The sequence below is a fragment of the Dipodomys spectabilis genome, unplaced genomic scaffold (assembly GCF_019054845.1).
Source record: "Dipodomys spectabilis isolate Male_0828 unplaced genomic scaffold, ASM1905484v1 ptg000063l, whole genome shotgun sequence".
Lineage (NCBI taxonomy): Eukaryota > Metazoa > Chordata > Mammalia > Rodentia > Heteromyidae > Dipodomys > Dipodomys spectabilis.
The window spans coordinates 4,686,231-4,698,575 of record NW_024870740.1 but is presented as its reverse complement, the minus strand read 5'-3'; the positions used below and the strand labels follow the sequence as shown (position 1 = coordinate 4,698,575).

Below are 12,345 nucleotides of genomic sequence, written 5' to 3'. Positions count from 1 at the left end.
TTTGCTCTGGCTGGCCTGGATTGTGATCTTCCTATTTATACTTCCCACTGTGGCTGTGATAACAGGTACATGCTACCACACCCAGCTTTTTCTGTAAAATGAGGGTTTGCTGGCCGCAAACCATCTTCCCAGTGTCTGTCCCTTAGTCAGATTATAAGCATGAACCTTGAGTACCTCTCCTATATAGTATTTTTGAAGGGATATTTGTAAGGTTTTTTTTTTTTTTTAGTGCACTTTGGTAATAATTCATGTAGTAGAAATTATTAGCATAGTAATTTTTATTTTCTAGTTACATCTTTTTACCACCTGAAATAATAAACTAAGGCTTAAGATGTATATATATATATATATATTGAAGTTTAATGATGGATGGAAATATTAGTAAAAAGGAAAATGTAATGAACACTCTTACCTTTGTTTTGTAAACCATGTGCTTGAGAGTACAATATAGATAGCACTGATGAGGAATACAAAAAAAAAAAAAAAATTTATAGTTAGGAGCCAGCAGCTAATACCTGTAATCCTAGCTGCTAGGGAGGCTGAAATCTGAGGATTGTACTTCAAAGCCAGCCCAGGTGGAAAGTTTATGGGACTCTTATCTATAATTAATTACCAAAAAGCTGGAAGTAGAGCTGTGTCTCAAGTAATAGAGCATTATTAGCCTTGAGCAAATAAAGCTCAGGGATAATGCCCAGGCCCTAAGTTTACACCCCAGGACTAGCACAAACAAACAAACAAAGATGTATAGTCAAACTATACAGAAACTAGTTAAGGTATATGTTGTATGCCATGACTACGGAAGAAAATAAAAATAAATAACAGTCTTTATAGGAATCTTACAGCTTGAACCAATAAAAGCAATAGAGTAGAGCAAAGTATAGTGCTTTCAAAAAGTAGGACAAATCAGAAATACAGGTAGTCTGCAATAAAGATATACTTGATAATTGTATAGTCAACAGTATTTCATATAGCCAAGAGAAAGGCTGAAATATTTGCATCTTGTGTCTATATTTTATCAGTTTTGCACTTAATGTCACTTTATATTATATCTGTTTCAAACACTTAAAATTTTATAAGGGGCTGGGAATGTGGCTCAGTGGTAGAGTACTTGCCTAGCATGCATGAAGCCCTGGGTTGGATTCCTCAGCACCACATACACAGAAAAAGCCAGGAGTGGCGCTGTGGCTCTAGTGATAGAGTGCTAGCCTTGAGCAAAAGAAGCACAGGGACAGTGCCCAAGCCCTAAATTAAAGCCCCAGGACTGGCACAAAAAAAAATTGTGTGTGTGTGTGTGTGTGTGTGTGTGTGTGTAAAAGTAGAATAACTGCTGCATGGATCTTAGAATATAATCATAAACTGCGTACCCATGGGTCATTGCGAACACTGCTTTATAATGATGAAGAAATTGAGAACCAGAAATTAAAGAACAAAGCATGCCTATTCTCACATGTCCACACACATACACATGCAGGCCTGGCTGCTGGCTTTACATATAGATCAGCCTGACTGAAAATTAGAAGAATAAAAACAGATTAGTGTTAATTGGGCTAATAGAAAGTTTTTAATTTTTTTCTCCTGAAAAATACCTCTGTAAATAGATAAAAATACTTTTATCGCCTAAAGACTTTAAAGAAATATGAGAAAGTCAGAAAATTCTGAACAAATTTGACTTACTGAGCTGAAAGCTTACATGGTTAATGATTTCAAGAGAACTATTTTTAAAAACCTCTGAGAATTATGATTACAGACACAGCAAATTTCACTAGCAGTCAGAATTCTTCACAATACTCCCTTTAATTTCTGAGGTTCAATCCAAGCCTACTGTTTGTCAGCTTTGTATTATTTAACATACTTATATCAAAGATCTAGTCAGAAAGATTCTCTCTATTTTAAGGCTATGAAAACCATCAGCAGTAGGCACTGACAGATGTTAAAGAATGTCTGCAGCAAGAATGTCAAAAAACCTCTCCAAAGGCAGTTCTTTAAACCAAACTGGTCCTTAATGCAGAAATGCAAAAACAGTTTTAATTGCCTTTTTCCTACATGGCTTAGACATGCAGGCTCGTGTTCAGCAGCATATAGTCTAAGAAAAATGCACAATGCAAGAGAGCAGTCGTTTATGGTAAAAGCTGAGATCGGATCCATTTAGGCTAGAGTTCACCAAGATCAGACAGAAGAAGCATTTGAAGTTAAAAGAAACCCCAAGCAGGAAAAACACAGCCCATTTTTATTGTGAATGTGTTCATTAAAGCCAGCCTGTTTATCTTTCAAGACAGTGGTGTTCTATATATTGAGAATGAAATATAAGAATTTCAAAAAAATTGTATCTGGATCACATTTTTCTAATTTAAAAGAAAATGTAAAAATATGTAGGCTGGAGGTGAGGCTTAAGTGCAAGAGACACTGGGCTGAATCCTCAGTACTATCCCCCCTCTTTAAAAAACTGTAAAAATACAGCATTGCATGAAGCTTATATAGACTTTTTTCTAAGTCATAATTTATTAGCCTTGAAAATAATTGTTTTTAATGGAAAATAATTGAAATGATAACTAGGATAGCAGTCACATAGCTTACAGTTTATTCCTAAGGAAAGACATTATACAATGAATTATACATCTATATGAAATAGTAAGTTTTTGCTACTTCTAGAGGAATTAAGTTTACTTTTCTTGCAAGAGGTCACAGGTAACTAAGAACTTAAAAAAAAAAAAAAAACAAAACAGCTCCAAAATCTTGTGAATTCTCTTGTTCTACTGTATAGGATTAGGCCAGTAGCTTTATTTCTATATACATAATTTTACATCTGTAACATGGAAGAACCACTCTATATGAACAATTTAAATTTAACCCTGATATATGTGACTGTTCAGTTGCTTTATGACTAGTATAGCAAAGAGTTGTCCAGAATGCATAACAGAAAAGGAAGAGTAGAGGTGCCAATAATAGCTTCAGAGTGTTTTAGTTTCTTCTTGCTAGATATGTAACTAGCAAACATTTTTTATAAATTATTTCATAGTGCTATTTTTTGCCTGTAAAGCAAGTCTTTCTACTATATTTATAAATATTGTGGCATAAAGTATATTTTACTTTATTGTAAATTTGAAATTGTTGGGTGTGTGCGTGCACGTGTGTGAATGCGTAGGTTTGTTGTTGTTAATTTGTTTTTGAGATACTGCTTAACCCAAGCTGGCATAGATGAACTCACGATCTATCTAAACTCACAGTCTACCAGCTTCACCCTCCAGGTGCTGGGATTACAGCCTTGAAACACCATTCTTGGGCCTCAGTTTGAAATTTTCTGGAGCTGTGATGTGGCTGTCGACATTGTGCTTTTAAATACAATTTTAAATGTTACTTCTTTGGCTATATTAACCATATTTTAAAGTGCTCAGTTATCAAATTATATGGAATGTTTCCATTCTCTTATAAAGTTAATTTTTATCATCTTTAAATAGTTATATTAAGGGGTTTTCTGAGGCAGTGGTGTTTGAATGTTAATGTTGTAGTTAAGTTTTTAGCAGTGTATTTCATTGAAGGGAAAACAAAAACAACTCCTGGATTTGGGATGGCAAGTGCTAAAGGAGATTAACCTAGTGATAGAAAGATTAAGACAGATGCCACACTGTAAAGAAGGTATATGTAAACTGAGTATGTCAGGTCAAGCCTGTAATCTCAGTACTTGGAAAGCAGAGGCAGGAGGATCATGAGTTCCAGATCAGGCTGGACTACATAGCAAGACACTGTCTCAAAAATAAAAAAGTTGGAAGTGGAGACGGGGTTCAAGTGATAGAACACCAGCCTTGAGCAGGGTGTGTGTGGGGGTTGGGGGGGGACAGAAAGAACTCAGGCCTTGAGTTCAAGCCCCAGTGCCAGCCTACACACACACACACACACACACACACACACACACAATATAAAACACACACATAAGTACATTTGACACAGGTCACAAAAAATAAAAGGGAAGTGGTGCTTATAATGCTGTGATTTTTTTTTTTTCTGAAGTAGCAAACAGTTTTTGACAACATTCTAAACAGATAATTTTTCCATTTTGCATAGTAATCACAAAAGTCCTGGCAGCTTATTATATATTTTTATTGCCAAATCTAGGTTCTGGGCATTGGTTGTTAAAAGTGGGTTCTTCACCTACATCAATGCATAGCACACTGGAGAGCAGTTCTCTCTACCATATGGGCTCTATGCACCACCAAACCCAGTTAATGTTAACCCTATCATTCAGCCCACCAAAGAGCAACAACAAAATTCTAAAAAATTTCCAACCAATTTAAAGAAGATCTGAGCTCCATGCCATAAATACTTAAAACCACAGATCCAAAAATGAGATATTGAAAACCTATTTTTATTCATTTTATTGATTAATTTATCATATATATATAATTTTAAAACAATGCTGCTATAAAGCTGTTTGTCTGTGTGTGTGTATAAAATCATAGCTACTTATGAGGCTGAGATTTGAGGATCACAAATCAAATCCAGAAGAAAAAGTTTATGAGACTTTGTTTTTAAATTTTGGGGAGTTGGCCCTGAGACTTGAACTCAAAGCCTGGGACAGGAGCCTTAAGCATTTTTTCTCAAGGCTAGCGCTCTACCACTTAAGCTACAGCTCCACTTCTGACTTCTTGGAAGTTCATTGAAGATAAAAGTCTTACACAGCCGGTCACTGGTGGCTTATGCCAGTAATCCTAGCTACTTGGGAGACTGAGATCTAAGGATCTCAGTTCAAATCCAGCTCTGGCAGGAAAGTCTATAAGACTCTTATCTCTAATTAACCACCAGAAAACCAGCAGAAGTGGTACTGTGGCTCCAAGTACTAAAGTGCTAACCTTGAGCAAAAACTGCTCAGGGACAATGGCTCATGCCCTGAATTCAAGCCCCATAACCAACCCCCCAAAATAAATAAAAACAGTCTCATAAATTTTTCTTCTGGCTTTGATTTGTGATCCTCAGATCTCAGCCTCATAAGTAGCTACAATTACATATGTGAGCCGCTGGCAAATAGTGCCTAATTTTTTTTAGCACTTCTTTATCCACTTTTAACTAGGTTAGGCTTTTTAAAATACTCAGGGTAAGAAAAATTTCTTGTATATATGAACATATAAATACTTTTGTCTTGTTTCCATTAGTAAATAGGACTGCTATGTACCAACATTGTAAATAGAGGCTGCCATGTACTAACATTGTTAATTGGTCCAATAAAATTCTTAAGTGAAAACCTACATTTCCTTAGAGTCTCCCTCCTCCTGCAACCCAAAAGCAGGAGATCAAACCTAGGGTTTTGTGCATGCTAGGCAAGGGCTCTATTACTGAGCCATAGCTATAGTCATTAGTACCTTAAGAAGCACATTCATATATATCATTAAAAACACAAGGCCATGTTGTTCTGCCGATGAAATGAGAACCCATTTCTCTTAAGAAAAACAAACTCACTGAAAGTCTAGAAAGGAACTTAATAATTTTTGAGGTCCATGGGTAAATTTTTTATAATCTGTGGATCCCTGAAATTGTAGCTAAATTATATTTGTGGGCATATTTTACAGAATAGTAGCCTACTAGATAATCAAAGGGATAGGAAAATGACTAAATAAAAGAATAACAAAACACCATTCTAGAAAGAAGACAAAAGAGATTTTAGTCTGTAAAATCATAAAGAATATAGTTGATTATCAGAGGTTAAATCTACTATTGAACTAGTTAAAAAAAAAAAGTTTATTGGAAAATCAGTAAGAAACCTGTAGGAATTATTATCCTACCCTTCCCAGAAATTATGTGAGGAAGGTAAATGTGCCCAAACAGCCCTTTCATCTTTGGGCCACTGTTGAAAAGAGCTCTGGAGCAGATTAATCACTCTGTCCCATTGGTGGCTGACAGTATATGATGCTGGGAATTGTGACTGCTAAATTTGTAGTCCTCTGATGCATACTTGTTTTTGTTCACATTTACTTTGCCTCACACCCTCAAAAGAAATGCAGCAGTCATTTTAAAGGAAATTTTCTTCCTTTTTTCTTTTCCTGATTTTATTTCAGAGAACATTGTTATTTCCATATTTACCACTCACAGGAAAGAGAATTAAGAATTTTAAGATACACAAACTTTCAAACTTTGTTAATGACTACTAGTTGTTTTCCTCTCTATAATAGTGTAATTTCCTAAATAAATAAAATAAGTTGGTATAACCAACTAATCTCTGAAATTTTTATTTTTGTACATCATTCGTGTTACATGTTTTAAGAGAGAAAAGTTTATAACATTAAAATGAATAGGATTTGAGTCAAACCGATATTCAATTAAAACTCAACCAAAGGATCTGTACAAAGTCTATATTGGTTTACTTACAAATTAGGAAAGCTCTGTCAGTCCTACAACAAGGAACTAAATATCTCCAACTTTCTTTTTGATGATGATGGTTGATAAGTCCAACATTTATTGAACCTGTATGAGGGCTTAGCATATGTTGGTTCATATTATGCTCACAAGATCTTAGCATGTAGATACAGTTCCTCTCATTTTACAAATGAGGAAATTGCACTAGATAAAGCATCTGATCAGAGTTGCATAATAAGAAGCAATAGAGCTGGACCCCATGTCTAGTCAGCTGGCCCGAAAGGCCAGTGATTGAGGACATTGCCTCTAGTGGATTTGATATGTTGGCCAAAATCATTGACTAAAGTGATCATTTACAGTATGCACAAACAATCTGGGGAGAAGTTTACGGGCATATTCATTTTAAATCTTGTTACATAGAACGATGGAGGGCCAAATATAAAGAGTAAGTAGTATAAGTGACTATCAAAAACCACAACACAAAAGGTCACCTCAGATTAACGTTGGCACAAGTGGAGTTCTGAGAAATACATTACTGGTTGACTTTTTTCTTTCCCTTTAGTAAAGTGTTCCAAAGTTGAAACAAGAATGAACTTCCTCATTCCTTTTTTTTTTTCTGTCAGTCATGGGGCTTGAACTTAGGGCCTGGGCGCTGTCCTTAAGCTCTTTGCTCAATGCTAGTGGTGCTCTACCACTTTGAGCCACAATTCCACTTCCTGTTTTTGAGTAGTTAAATGGAGATTAAGAGTCCCACATGAACTTTTCTGCCAGGGCCACCTTTGAACTGCAATCCTCAGGTCTCAGCCTCCTGAGCAGCTAGGATTAGCCCACAGCACCCAGCTTATGGCTTTGGTTCTTGTTGGAGCATGCAGACGTTTCCATCTGCCTGTGTTCTAGAATGGACTGTGTGCACAGGAAGAGGCCACCTCACTGAGAGTGGGCTTTATTCACTTGTGGAATCCCTTGTGGGAGGCACCATCACTCTTATATGTTGTTACTGGTGGCTACAATGTTGTGGCCCTTTAGGTTCCTGTAGAATATCCTACCTTCCTGCACCTGATTATGTACAATTAAAGCAACTCTAGGCTAGGTTTTCTCAAGTGGTCATCAGAAAAGACTATTCAGGGCTGGGAAGGTGGCTCGGTGGTAGAGTACTTGCCTTGCATGCATGAGGCCCTGGGTTCAATGCCTCAGCGCCATATAAGCAGTAAAAACCAGAAGTTGTGCTGTGGCTCAAGTGGTAGAACGTTAGCCTTGAACTGAAGAGCTTAGGGACAGCGCCCAGGCCCAGAGATTAGGCCTGGGGAGACTGCATCAAATTCATTATAGAAGTTTTTTGAAAAGATATATTCACAAGTCTCATCTCAAATTTGCCTGCTCACCTGCTTCTGTCTATTTGTGTGTTTAACAAGCACCTTATGTACTTCTAATGTACTGGAAAGTGTGAAAACACAGTTGATGAAACCTCCTTGAATGAAATGCAGTCATCAAGGCACTTTGAGGAGTGCACAGGCAGGATTACATCCTTGCTCTTAAGGATTGTCTAACATGGACAATAACATTTTCTTAGGAATAACTGTGTAATATAAAGGAAGCAATAATAATAATTTTTTTTTAGGTGGTACTGTTCGTTGAACTCACAGTCTTGTGCTTGCTAGGCAGGTGCTCTACCACTTGAGCAATGCCCCTTTTTACTTTTTAGTTATTTGTGGGGTGGAATCTCACATTTTTGCCTGGGCCATTCTAAACCACAATCCTCCTAGTTATATTTTCTGCGTAGCTGGGATAATAAATATGCACTACCACTCCCTGGTGCTTGTTGAAATGGGGTCTTACTAACTTTTTGTCCCCAAGGTAAACCTTAATTCCAATCTTCACCTCAAGAGTTACTGGGATTACAGCCACTGACATAGGTCTGATAATAAGTTTTATAAACTGTCTTGTTCATAGAAATCCAATATGTTAAGCCGGGCGCTGGTGGCTCACGCCTGTAATCCTAGCTACTCAGGAGGCTGAGATCTGAGGATCACGGTTCAAAGCCAGCCCCGGCAGGAGAGACCGTGAGACTCTTATCTCCAATAAACCACCAGAAAACCGGAAGTGGCGCTGTAGCTCAAGTGGTAGAGCGCTCGCCTTGAGCTGAAGAGCTGAGGGACAGCGCCCAGGCCCAGAGTTCAGGCCCCACGACCGACAAAAAAAAAAAAAAAAAAAAGAAATCCAATATGGTCTGCATAGATACATAAGAATCAATAGAATTTAGAAAGACACAAGTCCATACATACTGACAATAGATGCAAAGGTACAGAGAAAGACAAGTGGGGATGGAGTAACTTCTGCTAGGGCATGAAAAGTTTGTAACCCACCATGGCACATGTGCTCCAAGAAGATGTCATGCACTCAAGCTTTAGCTAGAGGTGATAAGACCCTGAAGGACTGAATTCAAGAAATATCTGTCTTTAAAATGAACAAAATTGGGAAACTGATTGGATGCTGCAGGGGAGAGGGAAGGAAAATTGATTGAACAAATCCCTGGGTCATGCTGTGAGGACAAATAAAAAAGTTCATTAGAATACAGGTTACAATTCCATGCAATGTAGATAAGCAGTGTTCAGCTTTTCCTTGCCTGTGAACTCACCTTATTTTTTGCAGGACTAATTCATATAGATTATGTCCTATAAGTACTTTATAATATGAACCTATGCTTCATTATTCTGAATATCTCTTTAATGTAAAACAATGACAGAAAATAGGATTTATTTTGTCAAACACAGAATCACATGTAGAAGATGTGGCTAACGTCATTATTTTCATTATTTTCCAGATTTTTATTGAAGGACATTTACTTTTAGAGAGAAAAATAAGTTTTTAAAGGTTTAGGTAGCCTAGAATTATTTATTTATTTATTTTTTTTTTTTTTTTTTTTGGCCAGTCCTGGGCTTGAACTCAAGGCCTGAGCACTGTCACTGAGCTTCTTTTTGCTCAAGGCTAACCCTGTAGCACTTGAGCCACAGCACCACTTCTGGCTTTTTCTATTTATGTGGTGCTGAGGAATCAAACCTAGGGCTTCATGCATGCTAGGCAAGCACTCTACCATTAAGCCACCTTCCCAGTCAAGCGTAGATTTTTTTTTTGAAGGACTATTTACTAATTCTTCCAAAATTCTATAGACAATTTATATTGTCTCCTATGATTATTTTCTAGTGACTTTACTCAAAACTTTACTTTTTTGTTTTCTATATATGTAAAATTATTTTAGCTTAAAAATTAATTAATAGGCAGTCAGAGAGCTTGTCTGGTGTTCTTGAGGTTTGGAGTTGGATATCTTGAACCATAGGTAAGCATGTGTGCATAAACAAATAGACCAACTTACAGTATTTGAGGTATATATTTAGTTCTTTAAAGATTTGTAGTTTTCGACCAGAAGCAATATTTTCATTCTCTTGTATTTCTATGATGTTGATATTAAACTTTTAAAATAATCAAGGCAAAAAAGAAAGTGAATATCAGTTTTTCACTTAGTAGCATAAAATATTTGAATCTTTTATTGCCCAAATTGAGTTATCACATATATGTTAGGCTGATATTACATTTCCCCCCACAATTTATGTATGTATTTTAATTGACATCTGATTTATATATGTTTACTGTATACAACATAGTAATTTGAAAAATGTATTTTTGTGGACTAATTAGCATATACATTACCTCATATATTTATCTTTTTGTGGTGAGAATGCTTTAAATCTTTTAGCTATATGTTTGTGCTGGGATTTGAACCCAGAGCCTTATGTTCTTGCTTAGCATTTTTGCTCATAGCTGGAGCTCTACCATTTGAGCCATGTCTTCAGTCAAGTCTTTTATTTATGTTGTTTTTGTAATATTTTACTTTACTTCAAAAGGCAGTTTTAGTTGTAAGAGAAAATATGTACCTGAATTTTTTTTCTTTTATACATGAATGACATTTTTTAAATAGAGGGCCAGAGTTAGTGGTATCCTTCTGTAATCCCTTCTACACAGAAGGCATAGGTAATATGTGGTCCAGGTTAGCCTGAGCAACAATATGAGATCCTATGAAGAAAATTAAGCCAAAAGAGCAGTGGGTTTGGCTCAAGTGGAAAGCACCTGGCTAACAATTATGAGGCCTGGAGTTCAAACCTCATTATTACCACACACAAACAAAAAGGCAATTTTCAGAACTAACCTGTTTGAAACACAAAGAATTAAAAGATTTAAACAAGCCAGGCACTGGTGGCTCACACCTGTAATCCTAGCTAGCTACTCAGGAGGTTGAGATCTGAGGATCGTGGTTCAAAGTCAGGAAGGTCCATGAAACTCTTATCTCCAATAAGCCACCAGAAAATCGGAAGTGGTGCTGTAGCTCAAGTGGTAGAACGCTAGCCTTGAAAAGCTAGGGAGCTCTTCAAGAAAGCTCTTGAAGAGCTAAAGAACTCAAGGACAGCACCCAGGCCCAGAGTTCAAGCCCCACAACTGACCAAAAAAAAAAGATTTAACCATTATAAAATATTAAAAGGCAACTTTAAGGCAAGAATTCTGATATAGCTAATTTGCTTTTAAGTCAAAGGCTTAAAATATGAATTTTGAAATATGAATTTCTCAGATACACTGTTAATTTAAATAATTGTTCATGTTATGATAGAAAGAATTAATGGATTTTTTTTTCTTATCATTTAGGAAATACCAGAAGGACACCAAGGTCCGGCTACGGCTCTTAGATCTTGAGCTCACATCTAGGTTCCTGGGAGCAACCACAGATACAACTATACTGGAGGCTGATGCCATTCTCCTAGGACTCCAGGACAATAGAGACTTGAAATCAAAGGAAGAACATCCTAAGAAGTAGATGAACTTTAAGTAGTGAATTCACTCCTTAATCATCATTAATGCAAGGAGAAAATTGTGAATAAATGATTGAAAGATAAACTACATGAAAACTAATCAGGCCTCTTATTTGTTTGAATTTACTTTAGCTGCACCCCTCCCCTTTTCTTGCCATATTTTTTCTTTGATTGGGATCGAGTACTGAGATCCTGTGTAATCAGTAAGTACAGCTTGAGGATCTCTGGGTACACAACACTCGTCTAACCATCAATGAACAAATTAAACAAAAGGGCTTGTCTTGTAGTACTTAACATTCAACCAAAGAAACTGGACAATACTGGACAATAAATAAGTAAATGGAGTGTATTTAGACAGTGATACATGCCAAGAAGGAAAATAAAGCCAGGGATAGGTTACAAGGTATCTGGATGGTTGAAATTTAGTGTAGTGTCATCTTTTAGAGAAAATCATGTTGGAATAATAGCTGAGAGAGAAGCTAGCCAGAGAGATCCTTGGGAAAGATCAGTCCAACAGAGGCAGTGGCTAGCAGACAGAGTCTGTGCTCTCTAGACTTTAAGGAACAGGAAGAGCCACCATGGCTTAGTTAAAGAGGAGTAGGAGACAAACACAGTGAGGGAGGCCGCCACGGAGACCCTTTGACATTTGCTTACTGTAACTGAGATGGAATGTCACTGGAGGAATCTGAGCAGAGGAGGGACACCGTTTGATTTGCATTTTAACAGGGTATCTTGAGCAGCTTGGCTGAGTAGACTGAGGACAGACTAAAGCAGCTGAGTGAGATCTGAATGGAGACTATCACCTAATCCAAGTGAGAGAAGGCAATAGTTTGGACCCAGTTTATAGCAGTGAAGATGGAAAGAAATGATGGAAAGCTAAATCTGTTTTGAAGATAATGCCAGTGGGATTTCCCAAATGCTACATACTAGGTAGAAGAGAAGAGAAGAAAAACCAGCAACATCAAAGTAACTGGAAGAATCGAATTGCCTTTAATTGATCTAGGAAACAACATGTTTGAGAGGACTTTCTAGAACTCCGATTCGGACATGTTAAGTTCTAGATGTACCTGTTTTGAAAGTAGGTAGTATATGGGCTGGGAGTTCATGGGAGAGATCCAACTGAATGATAGAAACTTGTAAATCACAG

The 12,345-nt window shown here is 36.9% G+C and overlaps 1 protein-coding gene across 1 annotated transcript in view; it reads left to right on the top strand.

The window, feature by feature from the left end:
• Positions 1-11,283, top strand: part of Mrps28 (mitochondrial ribosomal protein S28) — a 95,750-nt gene extending 84,467 nt beyond the window's left edge. Inside the window, exon 3 of the mRNA XM_042680664.1 lies at positions 11,035-11,283. Within this exon, the coding sequence (XP_042536598.1) occupies positions 11,035-11,203 (169 nt within the window). The 3' untranslated portion in view covers positions 11,204-11,283. The remainder of the gene's footprint in view (positions 1-11,034) is intronic.
• The last annotated feature ends 1,062 nt before the right edge of the window (positions 11,284-12,345 follow it).